This window comes from Camelina sativa, chromosome 13 (assembly GCF_030686135.1).
Source record: "Camelina sativa cultivar CO46 ecotype springtype chromosome 13, ASM3068613v1".
In the NCBI taxonomy this organism is placed as follows: domain Eukaryota; kingdom Viridiplantae; phylum Streptophyta; class Magnoliopsida; order Brassicales; family Brassicaceae; genus Camelina; species Camelina sativa.
The window spans coordinates 26,434,798-26,461,629 of record NC_141892.1 but is presented as its reverse complement, the minus strand read 5'-3'; the positions used below and the strand labels follow the sequence as shown (position 1 = coordinate 26,461,629).

Here is a 26,832-nt window from a genome sequence, read left to right as displayed (position 1 = left end):
ACTACGATGCACGTCTTCAGATTAATAGTATTATACATCGTTGTTGATCCCTCCTCTCTATAAATATTTTTACAATATTATTAATAGGTTAGCCAAATTGTTTTAGAAATTATAAATTCATATACATTACACAAACACTCGTGCAAGTACAATCGAACAATTTAAAATACAATATAGTAACCGTTTTATTCACATTGGATGATAATAGAAAAATGTGGAGACTAATATAATGTAGATAACCTATCTCTACATAATATTTGTAGTAGCGCATTTTGAGCTTCGTCATACACAGACAGACCTGAGAGATAATGGCTTTATGGGCCCAATAGGTTTTTCAAAAAGCCCATTGATAAAGTTGCCAACGTGTCGGGTACTGCCACGTGGGTGATAAAAAAGTGGTAACTCTGTAGTGTACAGTGCACACTAATCAACGGATCTGAGTGAATCACTGAAACAAATTTTCAAAAATTGATTTGAACCAATGGTTCTTCTTGTTCACGTGGTTCAATGCCACGAAATCTCTGAATAATAGCAACACTTTTTTGTTGCTACGGAATTGAGATATTTTTTTTTGTTTGTTTTAGTAATAATGGCGATTAGGTTGAATCCTACTGTAATTCCAGTGAGCGTGAAGCTCGGAGCTCCGGCGGCGAGAGTATCGGCTCGGAGCTCTTTACCGTTTAGCGTCGGAGATTGGCGTGGTGTTTCTACATTTTCTGGTGCTAGATCGCCGTTGGTTTTTGCCAAGGTGAAACAGAGAGAAGAGAGTACTACTAATGAGGAGGAGGAGGATCCAGCTCCAATTGAAGATTCCGTTGAGGACAACGACTCTACTACTGATCAGCTCGTAAGTGCGTTTGATGAAGAAGTTGTGCAGTTCGAAGAGCGTGACTATTCCGGCACAGCTTATGTTCCCGTGTATGTTATGCTACCAGTGAGTCTTCTTCTTCTTCTTCTTCTTCTTCTTCTTCTTCTTCTTCTTCTTCTTCTTCTTCTTCTTGATTTTTTTGATTTGGTAGGCTAGAGATGTGTTGTTTGGTTGATTTGGCTGTTGTTGTATTAATATAGTTGGGAGTGATTGATATGAATTCGGAAGTAGTGGAACCGGAGGAGCTTTTGGATCAGTTAAGAACCTTAAAGTCGGTTAATGTTGATGGTGTTATGCTTGACTGTTGGTGGGGAATCGTGGAGGCTCATACACCACAGGTCTATAACTGGACTGGTTACAAGAAACTTTTTCAGATGATACGTGAGCTTGGACTTAAGATACAGGTATATCATTTTCTTTCATTAGGCCTTCACTGACTTTGTATATTCATGTTTTTGACTTAACTTGACTTCAGGTTGTTATGTCGTTCCACGAATGTGGAGGCAATGTTGGAGATGATGTGCATATACAAATCCCTGAGTGGGTTAGAGAAGTTGGACTAAGCAATCCTGACATATACTTCAGTGACAGAGAAGGCAGGCGTAACACTGAATGCCTTACTTGGGGAATTGATAAGCAACGGGTTTTAAGAGGAAGGACTGCTTTGGAGGTATAAGCTTTACTCTATGCCAATATGAATCTATATCAAGTTATCTCATGATCGAATTTTTAGTTCAGTGATCAATATATTTTCCCATTCAGAAGACCATATGAATCTTTGTTATGAATAATTTGTAGGTTTACTTTGATTACATGCGAAGCTTTCGGGTGGAATTTGATGAATTCTTTGAGGATAACATCATCTCTGAAATTGAAGTTGGACTAGGTCCATGTGGGGAGCTCAGGTATCCTTCATACCCTGCACAATTTGGGTGGAAATATCCTGGTATTGGTGAGTTCCAGGTAATTTTTTTTCATGGATTAGAAGCGTACAAAACTACTTTCTATCTTATATTGCTGTTTGGACTTAGTTTACTTACCGGTTTATATTCTCTTATGCGATGTCTCCTGTCTGAGCAGTGTTATGATAAATATTTGATGAAGAGCTTAGAGGAGGCTGCAGAGGTAAGAGGCCACAGCTTTTGGGGCAGAGGACCTGATAACACAGACACTTATAATTCTACACCACATGGGACTGGATTTTTCCGCGATGGAGGTGATTATGACAGCTACTATGGTAGATTCTTTCTTAATTGGTACTCAAGAGTTCTGATTGACCATGGTGATCGTGTTCTTGCAATGGCAAATTTGGCTTTCGAAGGAAATTGCATCGCTGCAAAGGTAAACAAAGCTCTATTGATGGGGCAAGTGAACTATATATTTCACCATATTTCTCTGGCTTGTGCTAATCAGACCATTTTGTCTTTCCATTTCTGGAAATCAGCTCTCAGGTATACACTGGTGGTATAAAACAGCTAGCCATGCTGCTGAACTCACTGCTGGCTTCTACAACTCCTCAAACCGTGATGGCTATGGTCCAATAGCTGCAATGTTCAAGAAACATGATGCTGCTCTCAACTTCACATGTGTGGAGTTACGAACACTTGATCAACATGAGGATTTTCCAGAGGCTCTGGCAGATCCAGAAGGTCTAGTTTGGCAGGTAAAAACTTCTTCAACTTATGCTTTAACTAGATATTCACCCGCGGTACACCGCGGGACTATTTTTTCATAAAAAAGATATAATTTGTTTTATATATTAACTATATATAACTAATATTTAATTTGTATTTTTTAAAATGTACAACCTTACAAATATATATATATATATATATATATATATTAGTTAGTATAGAAATTAGAAAGTATTTTGTTTGAGGTTTATTGTTTTATATTATTGTATCAGTGTATAACATACAGTTAAATAAGTAGTGATTTATAGAATGAATATACTGTTTTTTTTTTTTTTTTGATTTACAGATAGTAGTATTTTATTATTTTAAATTGTTTAGATATATGTATAGGATAATTTTGTATTGTAGTTTTGTATGTTTTATATATAAAGAATCAATTAATTTTAGTATATACAGTTTTGTTGTGAAATGCAAATAAAAGTTGTTAACAGTTATTTGTTGGGATTGACATGAATTCCACATTGTTTTTTTTTTAATAACCTTTGGTTATTAAAATGGACCGAAGATGTGTATATATAATTTGTTTAGAAAATGTTCTTATGGAGAAAATATTGTTTTGTAAAATTAAAAACTTAATATTAATTAAATTTATTATAAACTTAATATTTAATGTTAAAGGGAGTGGTTCCTATTGTTTTGGAAATTTTATTAGGATGAAAAATTTGTTTCCAAAAATTAAAATTTAATATTAATAAGTTAAATGAAAAATAAATTAATAATTAATACTAATGGCATACTTGTAAATAGGTTTCAACTCCAGGATTTATTTGCTAAATGTCTCCAAAAATGTATATATAGAAGATTGGTTTAGGCCAAAATCTTAACTTGCCAATTTTGATTTCATGTTAATTTTCAGGTGCTGAATGCTGCTTGGGATGCTAGTATACCTGTTGCTAGTGAAAATGCTCTTCCTTGTTATGACAGAGAAGGTTACAACAAGATACTTGAAAACGCAAAGCCCCTTACCGATCCGGATGGTCGCCATTTATCTTGTTTCACTTACCTGAGGCTGAACCCAACTCTGATGGAGTCTCAAAACTTCAAAGAATTTGAGAGATTCCTCAAACGCATGCATGGTATAGCTTTTCGTTTCATATTTTCCTAGTGGATTTTAGTGTCTCCTCAAGGTTTTATAACCTGGTGTTACCTTCACTTGCAGGTGAAGCCGTTCCAGATCTTGGTGTAGCTCCAGGGACACAAGAGACCAAATCCGAGTGAATATATGTAGTCAATCATGCTAATAAAAACACTGGCACTAATAGATTAGTGCGTGGTTGTTAAACGAACGCTCATGGCTTGGCTTAGCAACTCAGCATCGCCCAGTTGGATGGAGTCAAAATCAAGATTACAGTTTGTAGCTACAAACAAGTGAGGTTGTCAAATGAACAGTGTATATAATATTACAATATAAGTGTTGTATCCATTGAGATTTCAGAAGAAATTGCTAGCAACAGCACAAAAAGAGCTTGAACAATGAAGAAAATTTTAATCTCTCAATAATAAATTTTCATCTACTTTGCTTATCTGGACTGAAACTATATCCTAGATTCTACATGTACACCTATAACAAGATATTTTCATGTTTCTTGACCACACAACAAAGCTGCAGATTCCGTTTTCTTGAAGTTCATATGTCCACTGTCGTCATTTACAGGAAAACGGCAATCTATGAATTGATTCCATTTTCTTCTCACTCCTTTGAAAGACCACGGGGACGGGGATCCTTCCATGCCTGATCCTGCAGAGCTTTCTCCTTCTTCTGTATCATGGAATGTTCCATAAGACGGTGATGGAGACATGGGGATGTTCAGAGAAGTTGCCTTCATTATAGCTGCTCTGTATTCTTCGTCATGATCCTCAACAATCGATTTTTGGCGCACTATTTTCTGCTCCACTGGAATCTGCATAACTTGGTCCTCTTCCAGCATTAACTAAAAAACAAGTTAACCACACAGAAAGTGATTTGTCAGAGCTCAAGATCTCCCAAAGCTGAAACAGTCCTAAGAAGCAAACTACATTTCAAGGTACTCACATCGAGAGCTCTCTGAGATTCCCTTTCAATCCAAATGATAGCGTGATCCGCTGTTGCATTACAGGAGAGAACAATCTGCTCAAATCTCCCATCAACTGGGACAGCTGTTCTCACAAGAGGTGGATATCTTCCTAATCTGCACCAAGGGCATGGTTTTCACTTTAACTCGTCTTCTTGTTGAAGAAATGATTTTGAAGCACATAAGTATATAAATAAAAAATAAATTACCTCAAGGGCTTGCGCACAACGATGTGGTATAACCTACCAGGAGCATATAGACGCCTTGTATCTTTGAGTTTTTTCTCCTCGAATGTGAATGTATCTTTCAAACATGTGAGACACAACAAGCATGGCAAGCTGAAGGTTTAAGATGTAACAACAAGAGCATGAGACTTTTTCTTCTTCTTCTTCTAAACTTAGGCTAATAATAAATAGTTCTTGTAATTTAAATGTTATCCCTTACCAAATAATTGACTTGAAGACATTCTCTAGAGCTGTGGTAGTCCGAGGTAAGAAATCATCCTGGTTTATTCAGAGCAGCACGTAAAATGGATCAGAAGATGCACCTAAGCGAGAGTCGATGGAGGCCAATTTAGACAAGCATCATACCTGTAGAACAATAGAGTTTATGACATCTGCATATGTCACAGCTAGATGGAGAGACATACATCTTGGAGGAGCAATAGCAAAACATCTAATCCTCTTCCTCTCTATGTTCCCCAACCTATCCCGGTTCTGAATCACAAATAAGACAAGCAAAGACACAACCCCTGCACCTAGCGAATGCCCAACAAACGTCAACGAATAGCTCGGGTTTGCCTCGAGTAGCTCCCTTAAAACCACATGCTCCTCTTCGAAAACCCACATGGCAGCCTTTAACAACCCGTTATGCACATAACCTCCTTCAAACTTGGTCTGTCCAAGTTTGTTATCAAGCAGAACAGCATAATCACACTCTTTAGCCAAATTAAGCCCTCTAATGGCCAAGACGACATCGCCGTTGTCATGATCCAAGTAGATCATGTAAGGGGTCACACGGCCTTGAGTCTGATCATAGTCTTTCTTGAGAATAACATGATACGGGTCAATCCCATAACCACCAGGAGGTGCCCACATAGGGTCATGAAGATCCTCCTCATAAACGGCTAAGATCAAACGGCAGATCCTAGGGATAGGCTCAAACTCATCTGATGTAGCTAATCCCCAATTCTCACTCTCGTGACCTGCTGTGTACAAACATTTCTTCCACAACCAATGGGCACAACCCAAGCAATATACACATTCAAGTACAGGAACACAACACAGTATCGACATGAAAACCTATGAAGCAAGCAAGCATTATATACTGAATTGGAAACTTTTTTCCAGCAGAACCAACTGACACGGGATTAGTCAGTGTGGATCAAGGGGTTCTAAGAAAAAAGACAGAATCATAAGCTGGTCGGATCAAACTGAGTTCCAAGATTTGAGTCCCAAACCATCACGAACAACTGTAAAAAAAGAAGTTTTTTTTTTTTAATTAACAATAAATCATATCTTTTGGCGCTGAAGAAGACACGAGTCTAAGAGAGAAGACAAGTTGGATTTGTTTTATCAACGACAAGTTCAAAGTCAAAAACACAGTTCGTAAGACGAAAACGATGAAAGAGTGGTTGTGAGAAGAATCTACTCACCATAGATGCTCGAAAGATTCCTCGAGACCAGCGGAGAAAGAAAGTGGACAGACCAGACAGACGTGCTCTTTCGTCTTCGGAAAGTTTCGTGTCGGATCGGATCGGATCGGACCTGGGCTAAGCGAGAGAGACAGCGTATGTGGTCCCTCAAAGTAATTGGGCTTTTAGATGTAGGCCCATTAAATTTGTCATTACTCTTTGCTTTGCTTTGGGACATGATTAACACGTTTCTCCAATTAATTGGTTGGAAAAAATCAAATTCGAAATTATTGCGGTGTCTACAGACTCTATCGTACACCGTACCGTACAGGATAATTTTTGTTTTTCTTGTTTGGTCAGAGCAGAGATTGGTTGAACGATTTGACTTCACCGGCCATTCACACTTCATCATGAACACTGAATCAGGTATTCCGATAACTTTTCCGTTGTTCTATCGCCGGAGAAATCAAAATGACCGATGTTGAACTCAACGATTCTGAATGACTTTTTTTTATTATGGTTGATTGCTCTGGTGTTTGTAGTTGTCGAGTTCCTTGGGAATGTGTCCTTGTTGCAGCGGCTACCTAGTTCTTCTCTGAAGCGAATCGCCCAAGTCGTTGTGTTCAAGCGTTACGGTCAGTGATCTCTCCATGATTCTGGGATCGTTATTTTGTTCTCATCCCGTAGTCAGTTTGATTTGGGAACTTCGTTATGCACTAATCAGTGATTCTTAGAGAGACAGAGATTATTGTGTGTTTTTCCACAATGTGATCTTCTTTTTCATATGTGTTTCACAGTCACAGACAGAGGTGATTATGTAGTTCGTGAAAATCAAGATGTGGATGGAGTTTACTTTCTCTTGGAAGGACAGGTGCGTCGTGTTAAGTTACTTGTGTGTTATTAGTAAGGCTACTGCAAGGGGTTATTTAACTATTTTTGACTTCTTTTGTTTTCAGGCTCAGGTTCTGATATCAGCCGGAGAAGAGTTCCTTTTGAAACGATTTGATTTCTTTGGCCATGGTGAGAAGATGGTTCTTACAACTTCAGTTTCATGTTTTTTTTTGTGAAAACTTTGGTTAGGTAATTGGGTTGGATTTAATTGATTCTTATATAGGTATTTTTGGGGATGTTTACCCAGCAGATGTTGTTGCTCGGTCAGAGGTGTTTGCTTACAGTTATCTCTTCTTTTCTTAGGCTGCCTTTTGGTTTCCTTGAGCTCATGGTATGCTAACGGTACTATCATACTGAGTACTGTTTTTACATCTCTTCTTGTAGCTTACCTGCTTACTGTTGATGTCTGATCATCTTGCTTTGCTTGAGACAAAGTATGTCTGGGATTCAGATAAGGAACTGGAGTCGCCCTGTCTTGTGGAACATATATTGTATCTGGAACCACTAGATGTGCGAATCTCCCCCCTCGACTGCCCTTCATTTTGTTCCATCTCAGTTCGTATGAATAGTATTCTAGCCATTAGCATTTATCATTCTGTGGAATCAGAATTATAGCATTTTTCCTTTCACATTTTCTACAAATTTATGTTCACCTCATACAATACATACTACTTTTAGCTTTATAACATTCTTTCTCTGCCAGTAAAATTGAGGAATCTCTTCTTTTTTTTGTACTTCTTTCTTGTAGTTGAATGTATTCCGGGGGTTCACTCCACCCAATGCTCCAACCTATGGAAAGGTTTATGGAGGGCAGTTAGTTGGACAGGTATGAGATTTTCTTATCTAATGCTACATCATGTATTTATTAACCCTCCTCATCATCCATTTGCATATATAGCTTGTTATAACACACAATGAAAATAACTAGTAATTACTGTGACACAACTACCTTCGCTTCGCAGGCACTTGCCGCAGCATCGAAAACTGTTGAAACTATGAAGATAGTCCATAATTTTCATTCCTATTTCCTTCGTGTTGGAGATATAGATAGTAAGATCATAGGTTTAATGTGCTTTTCCAAGCAAGCAATTTCTTTTCCTCCTACCTAAAAATCATGCCTGCTGTTTTCTCCCGATTTCTCTGGACCTCACGCATCTGTTACACTTAGCAAAGTATCATAGTTTGCTATTATTGCAGTTCCCATCATATTTGAAGTTAACCGCTTACGTGACGGCAACAACTTTTCCACCAGAAGAGTAGATGCTAGACAGAAAGGAAAAACCATATTCACCTTGTTCGCGTCATTTCAGGTTTCATGTTATATTCCAGAAATATTTTATTATGAATCTCCATGCTTCTCTTGCTATTTCATTATGAGCGAATATCCTTTCACGCTTTCACGTTTTTTTGTGTGGTTTTGCAGAGAAAGCAACAAGGTTTTATTCACCAGGAGTCAACCATGCCTCATACACCAGCTCCTGAAACGGTAAATCAATTCTCCTACTTTGAGGTTTATTATTGTGATAATTTCCATTTTCATCCCTATCTACTGCAGCTTCTACCAAGGGAGGAGATACTTGAACGGCTTGTAACTGACCCTCTGCTACCTAGGTAAGTGGAAGTATTTTGCCAGACCAATTATTCCAAGAGCTCAGAGTCACACACTTCGCAATTGTTTCTTCATTTCAGGGATTACCGAGACGAAGTTGCAACCGAAATTAATGTTCCATTCCCTATAGATATTCGATTTTGTGAGCCAAAGGATTCTACTAAACAGACGAAGTCTTCTCCAAGGTTAACCTAGTTGTCTAACTCCTGAATAAATCAATTTTGTTGTTTACTACTTTTAGAGCGTATTTCACATTGTCACTCTTAAACATAAATACTAAATGTTTACGTGGGTACTAATAAAAACTAAACATTTCTTTCCTAAAATCATCTTGCAGGCTGAAATATTGGTTTAGAGCAAAGGGAAAACTTTCTGATGATGATCAAGCTTTGCACAGGTGAGCAACTCTACTTCAGTGGTGTTAAGCTGAAAGCCGCCTAAAAACTCTGTACCTATCAATATGACCTAAACGATTTAAATTACAATGTTCACCTTTTAACATTCTAAGGAGTTCACCGATCAGTGATATTTAAGTATCACCGGCTATTATAGTGGAAACAAATCCAGATTATCTTAACATTGACAATTAGAGGGGGGTGTTTGGTAATGTGTATATCTCTTGCTGACTTTCTGATTGTTATACAGATGTGTGGTTGCGTATGCTTCAGATTTGATATTTGCCTCTATCAGTTTAAACCCTCACCGCAGAGAGGGCATGAGTGTAGCTGCTCTTAGCCTGGACCACTCGTAAGCTTTTTCTTTTCTTATAGCGAACTGTGAGTTTGTACTATTCTCATAACATATGTCCAAACCGCGTAATTTATATATGTACAACGCAGGGGCACACATAAATACATACCTGCTCTATCGGCTAAAATCTAGATTTTTCCATCTCCAAAAACAATGCCTCAAGTAATTGTTTCTTACTTTCCTTATGTCCGTTTGCAGGATGTGGTTCCACCGATCGATAAGAGCTGATGATTGGTTGCTGTTTGTGGTAAGGAAAGCTCATGTTTTTCTTTTTTTTTTTCTGCAGAATACGAGAAGTTTCTCTTTAAGAAGAAAAAGTTATTACTGATAGAAATCCAAATGTTTGTTTAGGCAAACTGAAACTCAAAATTGCCCTGAAAACTACTTTGCGCAACTTTGAGTTGTTTTGGAGAGCCATAAACCGTTATATTAATATGGTGCGTCTTTAATCTGAAGACACCTATAGATTAGAACAACTTGCTTGTTTAGCTGATATTTGTCAAGTATATAGATTTTACCACTTAGGGATTTTTTATCTTTGTGTTTATATGTACATGTTAAAAGAAGTAGTAAACCACAAGTTTTTAGTGTTATTGTGAAAGGTCTGACTGAATCCTTTAGAAATGAAAACTCTGAGAAAGAAAAATATACTTACAACATTTCCCTTATGCAGATGGTGAGCCCAACCGTGTTTGATAGCCGTGGTTTTGCCACTGGCAAAATGTTCAACAGAAAGGGAGAGGTACGTTGTTGCAAGGAGAATCTAATGTAGTTTTCAAGCTCCCATGAAGCATCAAATATATTATATAAAGTAGAATACAAAAATTCTGCACAATTTTTTTTTTTTTCCAAGTGGTAAAGAGGTACACATATGTATAGACTATAGTTTGAGAATTTGTGTGCAGCTGGTGGCATCTTTGACACAAGAAGCTTTGGTAAAAGAAGCTGTGAATATTAAGCCCTCCTTCGGGGCCAAGCTCTGAACTCATATAAGATTTGATAATGAGAGACGGATTGCTGCATCTGTTTTTCACATCAAGGTCACATTATCTGCATATGGTTTTCGATTTTCACAATTATTTATACACAAGTTTTGTTTGTAACTGTTTCAAAACAATACAGTGAAAATTCATTTTTGGGATATGAACTTATTAATAAAAGTTGTTTTAAAGTGAGGAATCTACGACGTCGTATTACTGGAGAAACCTCTTATAACGTTATTATGACAGTCCAAAGACAGTAAGACACGCTCCTCAATTTTGAAAAAAGCAAAAAAAAAAAAAAAAAACGCTGTGTTGTTTCTTCTTCTCTTTCTCACTCGCTCTACTGAACCTTGAGTTATCGCCGGAGAATCGCAAATCTCAACGGGATATTCAAAGTTGATGGAATCCATGGCTCCAGATACCGAACTTGACATCGATGAAGGAGATCTGGAGAATTTGGAGTCAGAAGTGAAGCAGATGGCCAAGAAGATCTCTGAGTACAGACAAACCCTACCGGACCTTCTCCGGAACACCCTCGATTCTGCGCTTTCGTCTCTCGTACCCGTAATTCCCAACGTCGATTCCGGTTCTATCGCAGGCAGGTTCCTTCTTTCTTTTGTTGGGTTTATCAATTTGGACTAATTACGCTTTCTTTCTTTCTTTCTGGTAGAGTAATTTATATAAGCAGGTCGAAATTTAGGGCTTTTACTTGAAAATTGTGTATGTTTTGGGTTCATGAGATAAAATCTGAGTTGGGCACGTTTTGGGTTCTGGTTCACCTTTTTGATTAATGTGTTTAGCTTCTGCAGCTCAAAACGGATAGTTATTTATGATTTTGCCTGCATTATGACTGTGTTTGTTGTTACATTGTCATGTATCAAATTGGAAGAATGGTTTATGTAAGCTCAAAATGTAAATTCTTTGCAGCAGAGTCAAGTGTGAGAGTAATTAAATACTAAACCATCTCGTTTACCTAAAAGCTAGAGTCTTTATCTCGTTTACCTAAAAGGTAGAATGTTTGCAGCAGAGTCAAGTGTGAGAGTAATCTTTGCAGAACTTGGTTTGTAAAGTTCTTACCTAAAAGCTAGAGTCTTTATCTCGTTTTCGTCTTCTGCTATGTTCCCATTGTGTGTAGTTCATAAGAAACTTTGTTTTGAAAAGCTCGTGATGCTATATTCCCGTTGTGTACTTCATAACAAAATCTTTTTTGAAGAACTTGTGAAGGGTTCACAGTATTGTAGAGAAACATAAGAGCTTGCAGTGATGTGATTCTTGTCATCTTCTTCTCTTATTTGTATGCTATATTAACATAAAATTACTGTAGTTCATTAAGAGACTTTGTTTGAGAAGGGTTCATAGTATTGTAGAGAAACACAAGAGCCTGCACTGATCCTCGTCTTCTTCCTCTCTTACCAGTATGCTAAATCAACCAATCAATGGTGTTTCTCTTTTTTTTTTTTTTCTATATGCAGAAACACAAGCATCTGTGGTGGTGGGAACTGAAGAGCAAGACTCTAGAGAGAAAATGATTCGGCTAAAGGAAATAATGTCAAGGAACGCTGCAAATATACCCAAAGCTGTAAAGAGAATCCGAGATTGTATAGAGCGTATCGACAAACTCGATTCATTGGACGTTACCACCATTCACCCCGCTTTCAGAAGGCGAAAGAATTAACTGACTGGTAGATCTATTTCTCCTTGAGGTTTAGGCTCTCCCTTAGTACTTTTTCTTACGAAAGATATCCTGCTGATATGTTAATACGTAAATCTAGATTGATTTGACACGTACATTGGTTACTGACTGTTCGGTTGAAACAACATGATCTTTGATTGTGCAAGTACTATGGAGGAGAGATTAAGACTTGTCACTGGAAAAAAAAAAAACTAAAAAGTCAAAGTAAAGGGTTACACTTTAGTTGATCACAAAAGTAGATTGACATTTCTAGCTACACACATATTCATTTAGCATTGTCAGATCGTTCTTTCTCAGATGGCTCTCCCTTTGATCCAAAGATGAATTGCTTCATAGAATCTTGTGCTGATAATATCTTCCTTTTGATCTGTAAAATACATCAATTTTAATTAAGCATGTCAAGATTCAAATGGCTGACAAAAACCCATTTTCAAGAAGAGAACATATGATAAGCTTCTATGATCATGTAACATAACCCACCAAAAATAAGTTCATCCCGAATCATACATCCAATTAGAATGATGGATCAAGCAAGTGTTTCCACAACATTCAGAATCACCAAAAATCTCAATTAGAAAAGCACACCCCAATTCAAGCTTCTGATTCCAGCTCATGTATATAAAACAAGTAACACAGAAGCGAGTTCTCATCTAGATTTGCAATTATACAAAATAAACCATTTAGGTAAGCATCTCAAGACTAAAAATGGCTGAGAAAACTCATCACGTTCGTGAACAAATCATATGGACACACACAGAGATAGCTTCATATAACATAATCCCCAACAACAATAACTGATTCCGAACCATATAAAGAAATGAATCAAGCAAGTGATTCAACATTCGGATCACCAAAATCTCAGCCCGAAAGAAAGCTCATCATCAAGACTAATCTACTAAAGAAGGAACGAAACCACTAATCGCTCATCGAAAGAGGTAGCAGAAACGAGTTCTCATCCAGATTTTCATTGAAACGAAATCTAATTCGCAGAAAGAGAGACTTAAAATTATTTCTAAGTAAAAATGGGGGAAACTCACGGGATCAAGAACGTTTGGTTCGGGACCGTAATCGCCAGTTAAGAGGAAGTAGGAAGCTACAGCAGTCGCCACCATCGTCGTTCTTTTCACGACCTTATCGGTTTGAGGATTCATCTCCGATTGTCGCTTGTTTGACCAGAAAGAGAATGACAGTTTCGGTGCCGTTTTTATCTTTCGCACAGAGACTGCAATACATGTTTTCTCCACTTGAAAACGACAGAGCGTAAGACTAAATTAAGCTCAAACGACACATCAATCCCCAGAGTCCATCCTGATACTTATTTAAAGTATCCGGCCCATTTCTATCAATTTTCTTATCTAATTTAGGCCCATCTAACAAGCACATAAAACTACTTGCCGTTTTAATGTTCAACACAGAGACTTCATTACGTGTGTGTTCTAAGCAACCATCTGTGAAGGAACAATGTAAGTGCTTATATTATTAACCCCTTAACCATTGGTTAATAATATAAGCACTTAAATTGGTACTTAAAAGCCGTTTTAATGACCTCTTGATGAAAAGATTGGCGTGTCTTTTGAAACATACACAACATAACATGAGATCGTACGAATGCAAGCCTTAAAATAACATAACCATTGTCATATCTCGATTCAATCTATTTTAAACAAATGTACCGAAAAGAAAGAAAAAAAACCATAACAAAACCAAGCAGTAAGGGTTTTTGATTTGCTAATAAAAGTGAAAGAATAAAATCATCTATTATTAAACCTTACACATACACCAATTAACGTAACCAAAAGGGACGAAGACCGGATTTAAGATCTGATTTTTTGGGAACGATCCTCACAGAGAAATTGACGATCCCGTTACGTTTCCCATAATCGTCCCACAGTCTATAACTCAGACAGTGCAAAAAACCTTCAGGCGCATACTCTCCCGTAAAATCCTTAACCGGAACACGTGCCGTTCCCACGCGCTTATCCTCCCCTGAACTCCGGCACGAAACCTCCACGTACATGACCGTCGGTAATTCTTTCCCCGATGGAAACTCCGTCTCTAGTTTGTCCTCCCACATCGGATAATCCCCACCGGTCTCGTCCACACTCGTTCTCATCGGATGTTTCCAATAGTTCCCTGCCATGCCGAAAGCAACGACGGCGTTCTTTTTCACCGGTCTTCTATTGTAGACGAGATCCTCCGCCGATATTCCTGTGATTTGTATTTTACGACTCATTGTGATATTATGGTTTTTTTTCTTTTCTTTTCTTCACGAGTAACTTGTATTTATCTATGTAACATATATATAGGGGTCTTTATTTATAAAGGGCTTTTTTATTTACATTTTACTTTATTGTTTTTAAGTGAAGATTAGGAAACTAGGAAGGTGATGAGAAATTACGTTCATAGAAGAGGAGAAGCTTCCTTCTGTCTTCCTAATTTTAATATCGGAAACAGAATTAAAATGAAAGTTTAATGAGTTATTATTAAACTTGATAATTCTTACTACCAAAGCTAAAAAGAAATTTTTTTTATAATAAAAAGCAACATATATCTCACATGAAGTCAAAATCTAAACGCCTCTCCAAGGGTTTTGAGCCAGAGCAAGTGTTACGTTTCGCAAGTCTGTACTTGGAGAAAGGAGAAGTTGAGTGTTCTTCCTCACTTGACATGTGACTTCCACCATCTATTTGAAACGGCGTGTTCAGCTCGTTTTGTCTGTGCCGTTTCAAAGCTGGTGAGCTTCTTTTGGAGATAATGGAGGGTGTGTTGAAAGTACTCGCAGCCATTCTCAGTCTCTTTTTGATCTCCTTCACTTCTTGTATGCACTCATTATCGTTGCTGCTCTGTGGAGTTTCTTGAGTACTCTCTGAAACTTCGTTTACATAAATATAGTACAACTTGTTAACATGTGATGATCAAACTGTGAAAGGTGTCCAATCATATATATATACATATTTCACCCTTACCATTGAGGCTTGACCAGTCAGATTCTACTGATGATGAGATTGATTCATCTCCTCTAAGAGAGCTTGTGGAGGAAGGAGTACTCCTCCAATTCGTGGGTCCTAATGTTAACTCCAAGGAATCCTTTAGAGGACTCTTTACTGCAGCTTCCTCGATTTGTAATGTTTTTTGATTAAAAAAGTTGTATTCAAAACAAGAAGGTCTAGAACCAGAGGAGAGGTTACTAGGAAACTGCTCCAGTCTCTTCTTAACTGAGCAATTCCAGTGGTTCTTAATATTGTTCTCCGTCCTGTGAGTTTCCATGACCAAAGATTTTAGAGAGAACTAAAAAAGCAAACCAGCCTCACTATCTCTTCATCTAAAACCTGACAAGGTTGATCAGTATTATTCTAAGTTATAATCATGACAAACCTTCCGGGCAGGAGCTTGGCAATCTATGCCCACTTATTGCTGTGTTCTCTTTGTGATTGAACGAGAATGAGTTCCTCTTCTCTAGTCCACGCAGTTTTTATAATAGTCGGATTCAAATGATTATGCCACCTAAAATACATAACAAAAAAAATTAATATAACCAGCTTTATGGGAAAAAATGTGATGCATGGAAACCAAATGCGAAAAGAAAAACAATATAAAAGACCTTTCACGACATTGCTTGCCGATGCGACCAGAGAGTTGCTTTGAAATTTTCGACCATTGAGGCCTATCATTCTTCATATGATCCTTAACCAATTTACTTAAGAGGTCATCTTCCTGTTTATATACAGCAAGAGATATGACCACTTAGTACTAATGAAACAACGTAGGTATAGCTAGCATATATCAATAAGGGAAACCAAAAATTACATCTTTTGTCCAATGTCCTTTGTAGAGGTTTGGATCAAGAACCTTTAGCCAACGGTGCTGACACTGGACTTCGCTCCTCTTGTCCTTCAATCCAGGAACAAGCTCAACTAAACAAAGAGACCAAGAGTTACAATTTTGTTTTTAGAGTATAACAGTGATGATGCCCAAACCATTCAAAAAATGTATATATCAATTACCAATATTTTTCCAGCTGGTATGCCGCCCTTTGTACATCTGCACAGCATTCGTCAAAAGTTCGTCCTGTAGATGATGGAAAGAATAATTCAATCACACAAAAACATGAACACTTGCAAAAGAGCTACATACCTCTTCAGAAGTCCATCCTCCTTTAGTTGATCTTCTCGTAGGACCACTCACTCTTTTGCATCTTTTACCACAAAAGAAATCCATCATAATTAAGTAGCCACAGTATATTATACAATTCAAAAACGAACAAAATTAAAACATATACCCTAGAGAAAAGTCAATTGCAAGGGTAGGAGTAACTTGGGTGGCGGCACTGATATCAGACTCGGATTCTGATCGATTCAAATCATTAGATTCTGTCGTCATAGTTCCTCAACAATTTTGTAAAACCCTAATCAAACGACACACGAAATAACGAGAAAAATATGGAAGAAAACGATATGATGAGTGTACAACTACATATCTTAACTAAAAAAACTATAACAGGAACAGAGAGAGATTCAACAGGAGAAAGGAAATGAAACTGTGAAGATATCACAAAGAAGAATCAAAATCGTAGAAAGAGGAGAGACTCTTTTAGGATTTGTCGTCCTTCCGTTCCGTAACGGCTACCCAAATCTTTTTTTTCCCCTTTTTCTTCTCTCTCTTTATATCTTTTCATTTCGTAAAATAATAACCGATCCTTTTTTTTTTCCTTCCAATAATCTTTTTTTACTCATTTTTTTTTCAATACTCTTTTTCTTACCTTATTATTTTTTTTAACGGCAAATCAGTTATACTCTTTTCTTACCTTAATGTATCGATTTTTATGGTTTTTTTCTTTTCTTTTTAAAAATCAAATTTATATTTTCAACAACAAATTAATACTATTTAGATCAAACGGAATAGATTCCCAAAATATTCAAAAATATCTCTCTGGTAAAAGTAAATCTAAACTGAATTATCACAACGGAAAATTAAAAATTTACATTCTGAGCTTAAAAAGTTAATAAAAAAATAATGAGAAGTCTAAAAAGAAATATTAGAGACAAGTAGTGCAATCGTTATGCATACTTTACTTTACACGTTGAAGACAACTGATCAATTTTTTTTTTCCATTCTAAAATGGAGCCACAATTATCTCCCTCGAACAAGCATGTGATTTTTCCTGATATGGGAATAAACATTATATTTGTAAAGAAATCATAATTTGGATCTTCAAAATATGCATACATACCAATGGCGAAAATTAGATTTCTAATGCTTCTCCAATAGTTCATCCAATTTAATGATGAAACTTTTTAGTCCAAGCTTTCCCAATAATAGTTAATGGTGACCACATTTGAAGAAAAGATCTCTTTGTTCCTAACTTTTGTTTATTCAATAATGAACTTTCATTTGAGTTTTATTGAAATTTTAGATAGTTTTTAAGGGTTTTTGAAGAAATTACCAAAAAAAATTTTTTGAATCTAATGTTAAATTATATTTAAAAGAAAAATAAACTTTGTTACATTGTTAATACAAAACTGTTTTTAAAAACTTGAAAACAAATCAGCTTGAGTTGAGTCTTGCCGCAAACCATAGTTGGATGCGTGAATCTCCTCCATCTGCTAGTGTGCTTAAACGGTTACGCACATTCTTGTCTATGATCTTCACCAATTTTTCAGTTGTTGACGGTTGTTCTCCTTGGCGTCTAAGAAATTACCAATTACTCAGATCTTTTAGAGTACTTTCTCTTATTATTGAAATCCTCCAGAGAATACAAGTTAAACCATCGGGAAAACATACCCCCAAATGAACAAAGACTAAAAGTAAGAGTATGTAAAGTTGTAAACATTAACACACAGTAAATCCCTAAAGTATCTCTTATCCATTAAATCAATTTAAATTATCAAAATAAGATAAGGGATATTTGAAATTTATTTAATAAGTTAAGAAATTCTATTAGTAAAAACTGAGCATTTTTATTGGCTAAACAAACACAAACAAAAACAGTTCTCTGAACTCTGAAGTGTTTGTTGAAAACAACTAGTTCTGGACGGCTCGACGACAAGTACGGACGTTGTGGCCAAGGTAGTGGCATCTACTGCACCTACGAATCCTTATTCCCGCATAAGGGTTCTGCAATGCATAAGATATTCTTATTATATATATATATATATATATATATATATATATATATATAAATGTCAAATGCACACCACCAGCTTCATCTGGGGGTGCATGATATTTCTCCCAATTGAACTATAAATATAAATTGACAATAAGTAGAACATTGAGAATATGAAGTGTGTGATGGGAGAAAGACATGACTTACAATCTTGTGGATGATTGGATAAGGGCAAGTAACGCAGTTATGTCCAATCTCTTTGCACCTTGAACACACTTGCAACTTCTCTTCCTCGGCTGTTTCTCTGTTGAGCCAGACTTCGTTCTTCACGTAATCATGTGACTTGTAGATGTATTGAAAAAGTAATTTATTTATATACATGAATAAGTTCATCAACCAATGAGAAAGAAGGTTTAGTGTATGTTTTTACGTACCTGATCCGCCATTTTACGGAAGTGTCTGTAGAATGATGTTTTCGAGTAAAACTTTTGTCTTGTTCTTACATTCAAATAGTACTGTAGATAAACGGAAACTCAAAAGGTAAGAGATTTTAGTTTGAAACCATAAATTTGACAAAGACGGCACAAAGAATCAAAGATGAACGATAACAGTTTGTGTACAAGAATCTAAAGTTAGATACTTCGATGTTTCTGTTAAAATAGTTTGAATGATAAATAAGAATCTAATAGCTAGTCATCAACACGAATCCAACTTAATTCAAAGCAACGTCATCTTGTATATGCCTTTGCTGGTATCTCTTCAATGAACTGTACTAACATCTCAAAGCATGATACATTAAGACTTAATTAAGAGCTTCACTTAACTCAGTACTAGCCATCAGGTATATGAGCCATGTCAGTATAATAATAAAAAACACGAACCCCTTTAATTAGCCTCAATAGAAGGGTTTTAACAGCAAAAGACCTCTAACTCTCTACTTCAAAGTTTAGCAAGTACATTAATATATATGGATTGCATCAAAAGTCCATGAAAAGGGTAACCAATGATGCACACGAATAATTAACTCAAAATCAGGATTCTCTCTATTCATTAGTTTAATGGTTTTCTTAGTAGCAAATGGTCACAGAAGTGAATATATATAAATACGAAATCAAAATATATAAGCAGCTTTGATTCTTCTAATTGAATTGAATAATAAATCTTACGAATTCCAAAATGTTACAAAACTCACAATATACATGTACATATATACTCATGCATCTTAGCATAAATCATACGTTTTAGCTTTAATTTTAGATCCGTAACCTTGTAGTCATTGTTTTTTTTTTTTTTTTTTTTTTTCAAAACTGTGAATTTCATTAAACATAAATTTTACTGAAGCTACAATATCCGTTTATCAAAATCATCCCTTGTCCCAAAAAAATAAAAAACAAGAAAGGATAGTAGCGAAAAAAATAACGGAAGTCCTAGGCATACTTAAGCCAAACGAGAAGAAGGTCTTTGAAGTTTTTCCTCTTCTACTTAGCTAAGATGGTGTCCCTGATTTGTCGATCCAACCCCTTGAAAATGGTCCTTGCGTCTGCGGAGATGCTGTTGTGGTACCTGTTGTTTCCCTCGAACCAGATGGCATAGAGGGTGGCTTGTGCTGTGAGTCGGCGTAAGTGTCTTGGTGTAGTCTTGTCCTTGAGGTCCAACCAGGCTGAGAATGCATCCCATGTGTGGAAAGAAAAGGGCCTATATCCAAGCCGTCGTGTTATCATCATCCATAGATCCTCACTAACAGCACATCGTAGGAAGACATGGTCGCGTGTTTCATGAGTCAAGCCACATAGACAGCAGTTGGGATCAACTTGAAGTCCCCAAGTCACCAACCACGATCTAGTGGGAAGTCGGTCGAGGTGGATTAGCCAGGAGATGAAAGCATGTCATGGAATCGCACCTTTAAACCACACCTGCTTGGTCCAGTGCTGATTGATAGCTCGAGGCCGCATCACTTCCCACGTTTTGGAGGAGGAGAAGGTCAAAAGATCCTCTGCGCCTATCCTTCAGGTGAAAAAGTCTTGGGCTGATGTGAGAGAAGGAGAGGTTACGGTGGTCAAGTAAATTTGAAAAGCCTCTACTTGAGGTGATCTTGCGGGTCTGAGAGACCAGCCCGTGGGAGAGGCAGCCTGAGCAACTTTTGCGTCCAAGGGGATACCTGTTTGGGAAGGTCCTGTTCTGCCAAAAAAATCAATAAGTGGACCGAAAGGGGTCCAGTTATCGTACCAGAAGCTGATTTGGTACCCGTTACCCAGATGAGGCAGTAGGAAATTTCGTGCAATGTGCCGGAGGTTGAGCATGGATGCCCAAGTCCCTGTGCGTTGGCTTCCCTCAAGACCCCAAAAACTCCCGTCTTTAATTTTGTTGTTACGAATCCAGAGAGCCCACAATGAGTCGCCGGCAGTGAATAGTCTCCATATGAGCTTAAGGCATAGCGTTTTGTTCCATTGAGACAGACATCGTAACCCCAACCCCCCTCCTCCTTAGGGAGACAGAGGTGCCTCCAAGCTACCTTAGCAGAACCTCGTTTGCTAGCATCACCAGACCAGAGGAAATTCGTGCATAGGCTTTCAAGTTTCTTGATGCAGCCCTTTGGCAGAATGAAAGCTGACATCCAAAAGTTGATAGTTCCATAAATCACAGATGATATTAGTTGAAGTCTACTTGCGTAGGATAAAGCACGAGAGGTCCATGAGGAGAGACGTTTCGAGAAGCTGTCAAGGAGAGGTCTGTATTCTGCCAGTCGAAGCTTCCGGTGCATTAGAGGTAAACCAAGGTATCTGACTGGCAGTGAACCTACGTTGAAGCCAATAGAAGCCATCTGATTAGTTTCAATTTGGTTCACGCCAGCCAAGTATAGGTCAGTCTTGCTCGTGTTCATTGTTAGACCAGACAACTGAGAGAATTCCTGGAGAACTGCTGCGATATTGGTGAGAGAGTTCGCCTGACCATCGAAAAACACCATTATGTCATCTGCAAATGCTAGATGGGTGACTTCTGGGTTTTGAGCAGTAGGATGATAGCCGATGGAGCCTGAGACGTAGCTCCTCTTCAAGAGTTGCGAGAGCCCTTCCATTGCCAAAACAAACAAATATGGCGAGAGGGGATCCCCCTGCCTCAAGCCTTTGGCACCTCGAAATAGACCACACAATTCCCCATTTACACAAGCTGAGAAGCTTGTTGTTGTTATGCACTGCTCAATCAAAGATATGAAGTGGCAAGGGAATTCCATTACCTTGAGGATGTCAATGATGTATTCCCAATGAACCGAGTCAAAAGCCTTGGTGAGGTCAATTTTGAGCATACCTCTCGAAGAAATGCTCTTGAGGTTTTACCCTTGAACAAGCTCAGTAGCCAACAACACATTTTCCACCAGAAGTCGTCCCGGAATGAATGCGGATTGAGCATTGGAGATCATATCCGGGAGAACTTGCTTTAACCTATTGGCCAAGATTTTTGAAACAATCTTGTAGAGGGTGTTACAGCAGGAGATAGGGCGGAACTCAGTAACCCGTGACTACAGAGTGACGGCAGCCAGGGGCTAGAGACTTGTATGCGCTTGATTAAGCCGGACTCAAATCTCGCATTAACCGCCTCTGGAAGTGGTTTCCGTGGATCGATGACGGTGTACACCTTCGCAACCTCTACATTGATTAGGTTTTCAGTGTGCGGATGAAGACAGACTGGATGGCCCACCAATCCTGCAATATGTTCCAGTCCTTCCCGGTTGAAAAACTGAAGTGGGACACCGACAAACTCCAACCACACTGGGACCATGGAGAGTTCTGGTTTCAAAGTTTGGACCTCGGGAGACCATTTGGCTACAAACATGGATTGCCCATCTATTTGCCAGAGGCATTGACTGAGGATTCTTCTCCTAGCATTCGGGCAAGGAACTCTGAATAGGAAAGAGTTACCTTCCATCTTCGACATTGTGATGTCTTTCCGTTGCCGGCTCCAGATCCCATTAACAATCGCCTGGATGGCGCCCCGTGAAGGAGGATCTTCATAGAACTGGCCTAATATGAAGCTGTCCCACGCCTTTTTGTTCTTTTCAATCACAGAGTTGGGGATGGTTACACAAGCCTCGCCAGAGTCGAGGGTGAAAGGGGTTCCCTTCTTTTCAAGTTTAATCGTAGATCCAGCAACCAGGTTCCTCCAAGGGGCGTCCGGGGTCTTGGTATTATCATCGGCTTTGTGGGGAATATCAGAATTTGCCATTGCGGGAAAAGGAGGGGTTATAATGTCCCCGACAGTACCTTCTACCGAGTCACAAGGTAGCTGCGCCAAGGAATTGGGAACAATAGCTGGGGCTTTAAAATTAGGGTTTTCATATTCCGCCGCCACAACCGCAGGGATAGCAAGATGGCATGCATCAATATTGATTTTGTCAGCCAAGGCCTTAGGAGCCTCAGGTAACATCCCGGAGTCATTTGGCAGGGGCGGACTACCAGCTGATATCGAAATAGCAGGCGGCGAGGGTGAGGCTTTGTTAGAAGAGGACGAAGCAGCACCAGTGGGGTGACCGCGAGGAGGTGGGTGTTTGGGTTTCTTTTTCTTTTTCTTTTTGGCCATGATGGCCGGAGGGAGCCGACGCCGAGATCGGCGAAGGTGAAGGGAGAATGAAAGGGATCGCGTTATCGCCTTGGGAGAGTTAGAGAGAAGCGCGTGGGGCGCGTGTCTTTAGATTCTATCAATTGTTGGAAGATGTTGTAAAGTCTGTTGTAATAACTTTGACTCTCCAAAATGGTCTCTCCATTGTTCTTGTAGTCATTGTTCACATAAAAAAAATGATGCAATACCACGTAGAGGTATTGTGTTACAAACACGTGATGATGAGACTGATTCATCTCTTCTTAGAGAGCATTGTGAATCAAAATAACAAATCAAATCAAACATCATAGGGCATAAATGCCATGACCGGATAAGTAAATGCATAAGAAAACATCACATGACAACATATATATATAGTCGTAATAAATACAGAGGGAAGTGAGAGGATTATGTGCATACCGGATTGATAGCTCGACCGCTACTATTGACTTGGTGGTGAGTGACCCACAAGTCAGGCAAGATGATAGTTTTCTTAGCCTCTTTGTTTGTGGTGGATCTGGTACTCGTAGCCATATCTGTTGTAACGCTCGAACTAATTGAAAAATGTCGCCTAAGAAATTAACATCCTTTGGTTTGGACAAGATAAGAGTTTAACAAAAAGTGTTGTCTCAGACTCTCAGTGAGGCTAGAAACTCCACGTGTTCTGTTCCGCATAGCTTTGAGATATGTTTTCGGCTACTTGGGTTTCGACGTTTCTTTTGTTGGGCTTCCTATTTGGAATGATTCCACAAGCAAACTTTGAACAGATTTTCGTATTTCCTTATAAAGAGAGCAATTGGATAGAGACTAAAATTCAAAAATTAGGGTTTCTTTTTCTAATTCATGGATTGGGAACCAGCCGTTACAATATCGAACACTGACCTCAAGATACGTCACCGTTTTGTCACAGCCAATCAAATACAGTTTTTTTTTTACCATATTTTGACATTGGAAAAAGTTTTGTTTTCGAAGATTAACATCTTTTAAGTACCAAAGAAAAAAAAACTAGTGTTAGGAAAACTCATCATTATTTACATGCATGTTGACAAGAGTCAATGGTCAATCTTCCTTGAGAGTATTTGGGGAAGGAGTCTTAGGAGACAAGGCAAGATCTCTGCACAACTCTTCATCAGGCTGCAAGCTTCCAGGTATTGCACCAAACGCTCTTCTTGAAGTTTCAAATCCAGACGCCAGGAAATGAATATATATAGGCAGACAATATCCTCAAGTTTTTTCCCACACTAATCGAAGATGACGCAAACACACTTCTTCTTCTTCTTCTTCTTCATGTCCTCCGTTTCTTAGAAGAGCTTCCCTACAACGTTTAAATTTGATTAATAAAAGCACCAGAATTCAAAAGATTAAAAATCAGAACGTTGTCTGATGCTAAAAACTCAAAGCCCATCTGCTTGAAAACCAAATGCTCGTCCAATGGAAAAAGATGACATGGGTCAGATCCAGGGCAAAACAAAACTACAACTGAGAAAGGAAAACTACTTGTAGTAAGAGGTTGTATTCGACTAAAAAATAGTTAGACAATGACAACGTATTAACACAAAAGTCTGTCTAGTTTGGCTTGTATGCTTAATTACCTCATGTGAAAGGTTTTGTGAATGGTTTGGAGTAGAGAGATGCCTGGTAAAACTTTCAAAGCCTTGGCCACCAATATGATTGCATATTAAGCAACACCAGCTGGCACATTCACCCGTTTTACTACTCGTATCCTCTTCAAGAGCTCCTGAATCTGGGAAAGGTGGGGAAGTAGATAGTTCAGCAACAGGTTTGCTAGTTATCTCAACAACTAAAACTGTGAGAGGACAAACACACACCTGCCAGAAGAGAGCTTCCCCAGAGGACGGAGTCTTGTTTAGGGGAACAGTAGGAAAAAGGCCGGAAAAGGTTGTATCCACTCAAAGGTAGAGGGAAGCCTCTCGGATCGCATATGCCCAAAATATTAGCTGGGGGTGGATTCTTAGAGATCCACTGAGACATAAGCAACCTGATATCTGAGGTACCTGTTTCAGAAGAAACTAAAAGACTTGAGACTGTGTATTCATCATCCATTATTATACTGTAGGAATTAAGGCATAAAGGATGAGAAGATATAAACCGTGGGGGGCATAATAAAGAGTGATTTCAGTGGAAGAGAGAGCTTGAAGGATGCCATCTTGGACGCTTGTTAATAAGCCAACGGTGTAGATGGTGGGAGGAGCAGAGTAGCCATGAGATTCCAACAACCGATTGATGCACGAACGGACCAGACGAGCATCAAAGCCAGGGGGAACCGGAAACAAATTGATGTCCCAAAAGACCGATGTTACAGCCTCAGCCTCCTCCGGAGTAGCCTTCTACACAAAAGTGAAAAAAAGGAAAACTATTGGAAGGAGGTTTTGAAGCAGACAAACACGTACGGGTTCAAAACGTAGAAATCTCAACTCTATCAGATCATATTAAAACTTGCCTCTGGTTGCCATTTCACTATGGTGGGAGGATTCTCATCCTCGTCCCTGAATCTCGGCAAGGGTAGAAAATCCTCGACAGGCAGGTACTCCGTCCTGTGTTTGAAAACAAAAACAAATGCACATCCAGTGTGGAAGAAGGATAAAATGGCGTCAGATTTAGGCAAACAAAACTACAAGTGAGAAAAGGGAAAACAATTAAGTAGACAATGCATGGGGTTGTGTGACTCAAAAATAGTTATTGCAAAGGAAAAAAAAAAAGCATTGACTCGTTTTATCTTAATTACCGTAACTATATGTACTTCGGAAGAGAGATGACTGGTGAAAGTATCAAAGCCTTGGCCACGAAGATCTTTACCATCGCCATAAATATCTTGGCATATTGAGCAGAACCAGATAGCAGATTGATCCGTTTCACTGCATTTATCCTCCTCAAGTGTCACTGACACTGCGGGAAATAATAAAAGTAGAGAGCTATTACAGAAATAGATATGCCTAGTTAATTATTTCAACAACAACTGTGAGAGTGGACAAAATACACACACCTGTAAGAATTAAGTTAATCCAGGTGATGGCGTCTTCTTCAGGAGAAGTAAATGAAAACGGCCTGAATAGGTTGTATCCACTTTCAAGTGGTGAAGGGAAGGCATTGGGAAAGCATATGCCCAACATATTAGCTGGAGGTGAATTCTCATCCATCCACTCATCCATAAGTGACATGATGGCTGAGGAACCTGTTTCAGAAAGTCTTTTGAAGAAACTCTCTATATATAAAAACAGAGAAAAAAACTAAAAGACTACTTGAAACATCCCATCTTAGGAAGGTATGAGGATTGAGAGAATACTAACTGTAGGGGGAGTAATAAAGAATGATCCCAGAGGAAGAGAGAGCTTGAAGGATGTCAACATGGACGTCTGTTAGTATGCCAACGGCGTAGATGGTGACAGGACCAGAGTAGCCATGAGATTCCAACAGTCCATTAATGCATGGACGGACCCGACGTGGATCAAAGCCAGGGGGAACCGGATACTCCTTGATGTCCCAGTAGACCAATGTTACAGCATTAACCTCCTTCCCCGTAGCCTTCTTCATCATTCAATAAACCTAAAAAAAATCAATATTGGGGAAGCAGATTAGATCGCTAAGAACGGAATATCAAAACAACAGATAGAGACGTATCAAAACAACAGATAGACACGTATTTGTTTTACCAAAAAAACAAAAAAGATACGTATTTGGTATTTCAACCTGAGGCTGAGATACGCAGAGATGGTTGAATCTCGAAATCGCCTAGCGTCATGGAACGAGCAGTTACAAGTTTGAACACTGCCCTGAAGACACGCGCGTCACCGTTTTATCATAGGCATATATAGCCAATCAAATCACAGTTTTGGAAAATGTTTTTCTTTTTTAAGGGGGTTACACTACTGCACCAAAAAAAGAAAAAGAAAAACTTGTAGTGTCAGGCAAAAGAAGGGTAAAATCAGCCATGTAGAGGGACTAT

The 26,832-nt window shown here is 38.4% G+C and overlaps 7 protein-coding genes and 1 pseudogene across 31 annotated transcripts; 3 read left to right on the top strand and 5 right to left on the bottom strand.

Annotated features, from left to right (window-relative positions):
* The first annotated feature begins 418 nt into the window (after positions 1 to 418).
* On the top strand, positions 419 to 4,066 carry LOC104737728 (beta-amylase 2, chloroplastic). Of its 2 annotated transcripts, XM_087482018.1 has the most exons (9): positions 421 to 934; positions 1,069 to 1,272; positions 1,344 to 1,538; positions 1,667 to 1,831; positions 1,949 to 2,084; positions 2,190 to 2,209; positions 2,313 to 2,531; positions 3,419 to 3,638; positions 3,722 to 4,066. In XM_087482018.1, the coding sequence occupies exons 1-9, from the start codon at positions 590 to 592 to the stop codon at positions 3,778 to 3,780; spliced, it is 1,563 nt and encodes a 520-aa protein (XP_087338144.1). In that variant the 5' UTR covers positions 421 to 589; the 3' UTR covers positions 3,781 to 4,066. The 2 variants fall into 2 exon arrangements, with proteins under 2 accessions (XP_010456279.1, XP_087338144.1); XM_010457977.2 differs by having other exon boundaries at positions 419 to 934; positions 1,949 to 2,209.
* LOC104737729 (uncharacterized) lies at positions 3,937 to 6,404 on the bottom strand. Its single transcript, XM_010457978.2, has 6 exons — positions 6,268 to 6,404; positions 5,204 to 6,084; positions 5,058 to 5,116; positions 4,823 to 4,951; positions 4,595 to 4,730; positions 3,937 to 4,493 (listed from the first exon to the last, which is right to left on the bottom strand). The coding sequence occupies exons 2-6, from the start codon at positions 5,906 to 5,908 to the stop codon at positions 4,140 to 4,142; spliced, it is 1,383 nt and encodes a 460-aa protein (XP_010456280.2). The 5' UTR covers positions 5,909 to 6,084; positions 6,268 to 6,404; the 3' UTR covers positions 3,937 to 4,139.
* LOC104737727 (acyl-CoA hydrolase 1) lies at positions 6,221 to 10,675 on the top strand. Of its 20 annotated transcripts, none has more exons than XM_087482021.1 (18): positions 6,272 to 6,402; positions 6,612 to 6,672; positions 6,789 to 6,881; positions 7,050 to 7,117; positions 7,203 to 7,266; positions 7,361 to 7,407; positions 7,522 to 7,647; positions 7,886 to 7,963; positions 8,100 to 8,187; positions 8,335 to 8,447; positions 8,561 to 8,623; positions 8,693 to 8,748; positions 8,827 to 8,931; positions 9,084 to 9,143; positions 9,392 to 9,493; positions 9,695 to 9,743; positions 10,170 to 10,238; positions 10,402 to 10,675. In XM_087482021.1, exons 2-18 carry the CDS (start codon positions 6,657 to 6,659, stop codon positions 10,477 to 10,479), a joined length of 1,275 nt encoding a protein of 424 aa, XP_087338147.1. In that variant the 5' UTR covers positions 6,272 to 6,402; positions 6,612 to 6,656; the 3' UTR covers positions 10,480 to 10,675. The 20 variants fall into 20 exon arrangements, 13 of the variants coding, with proteins under 13 accessions (XP_087338147.1, XP_010456274.1, XP_087338149.1 ...); XR_015578390.1 differs by lacking the exon at positions 6,272 to 6,402 and adding an exon at positions 9,848 to 9,933 and having other exon boundaries at positions 6,535 to 6,672; positions 10,196 to 10,238; XR_015578389.1 differs by lacking the exon at positions 6,272 to 6,402 and adding an exon at positions 9,848 to 9,933 and having other exon boundaries at positions 6,535 to 6,672.
* Positions 10,676 to 10,734: 59 nt separating this feature from the next.
* Positions 10,735 to 12,370, top strand: LOC104737725 (uncharacterized). The gene is made up of 2 exons (XM_010457971.3): positions 10,735 to 11,077; positions 11,952 to 12,370. The coding sequence occupies exons 1-2, from the start codon at positions 10,879 to 10,881 to the stop codon at positions 12,152 to 12,154; spliced, it is 402 nt and encodes a 133-aa protein (XP_010456273.1). The 5' UTR covers positions 10,735 to 10,878; the 3' UTR covers positions 12,155 to 12,370.
* LOC104737726 (uncharacterized) lies at positions 12,289 to 13,410 on the bottom strand. Its single transcript, XM_019234992.2, has 2 exons — positions 13,210 to 13,410; positions 12,289 to 12,539 (listed from the first exon to the last, which is right to left on the bottom strand). The coding sequence occupies exons 1-2, from the start codon at positions 13,321 to 13,323 to the stop codon at positions 12,438 to 12,440; spliced, it is 216 nt and encodes a 71-aa protein (XP_019090537.1). The 5' UTR covers positions 13,324 to 13,410; the 3' UTR covers positions 12,289 to 12,437.
* Positions 13,411 to 13,778: 368 nt separating this feature from the next.
* LOC104737723 (transcription factor MYB3R-2-like) lies at positions 13,779 to 16,724 on the bottom strand (annotated as a pseudogene). Its single transcript, XR_015578398.1, has 9 exons — positions 16,452 to 16,724; positions 16,307 to 16,367; positions 16,177 to 16,240; positions 15,980 to 16,086; positions 15,774 to 15,886; positions 15,548 to 15,676; positions 15,139 to 15,425; positions 14,729 to 15,038; positions 13,779 to 14,064 (listed from the first exon to the last, which is right to left on the bottom strand). The product of XR_015578398.1 is annotated as a transcription factor MYB3R-2-like (transcript).
* Positions 16,725 to 18,083: 1,359 nt separating this feature from the next.
* LOC147930052 (uncharacterized) lies at positions 18,084 to 23,462 on the bottom strand. Its single transcript, XM_087480034.1, has 4 exons — positions 23,289 to 23,462; positions 18,710 to 18,790; positions 18,483 to 18,617; positions 18,084 to 18,286 (listed from the first exon to the last, which is right to left on the bottom strand). The coding sequence occupies exons 1-4, from the start codon at positions 23,400 to 23,402 to the stop codon at positions 18,194 to 18,196; spliced, it is 423 nt and encodes a 140-aa protein (XP_087336160.1). The 5' UTR covers positions 23,403 to 23,462; the 3' UTR covers positions 18,084 to 18,193.
* A 308-nt stretch (positions 23,463 to 23,770) lies between these two features.
* Positions 23,771 to 26,669, bottom strand: LOC147930051 (uncharacterized). 4 transcript variants are annotated; one of them, XR_015578395.1, is made up of 9 exons: positions 26,540 to 26,669; positions 26,177 to 26,432; positions 25,873 to 26,061; positions 25,615 to 25,775; positions 25,330 to 25,423; positions 24,979 to 25,216; positions 24,698 to 24,883; positions 24,461 to 24,612; positions 23,771 to 24,183 (listed from the first exon to the last, which is right to left on the bottom strand). XR_015578395.1 is itself a non-coding variant. In XM_087482035.1 (8 exons), exons 1-8 carry the CDS (start codon positions 26,421 to 26,423, stop codon positions 24,154 to 24,156), a joined length of 1,290 nt encoding a protein of 429 aa, XP_087338161.1. In that variant the 5' UTR covers positions 26,424 to 26,480; the 3' UTR covers positions 23,771 to 24,153. The 4 variants fall into 4 exon arrangements, 1 of the variants encoding a protein (XP_087338161.1); XR_015578396.1 differs by having other exon boundaries at positions 26,577 to 26,653; XR_015578397.1 differs by lacking the exon at positions 26,540 to 26,669 and having other exon boundaries at positions 26,177 to 26,526.
* Between the last annotated feature and the right edge of the window lie 163 nt (positions 26,670 to 26,832).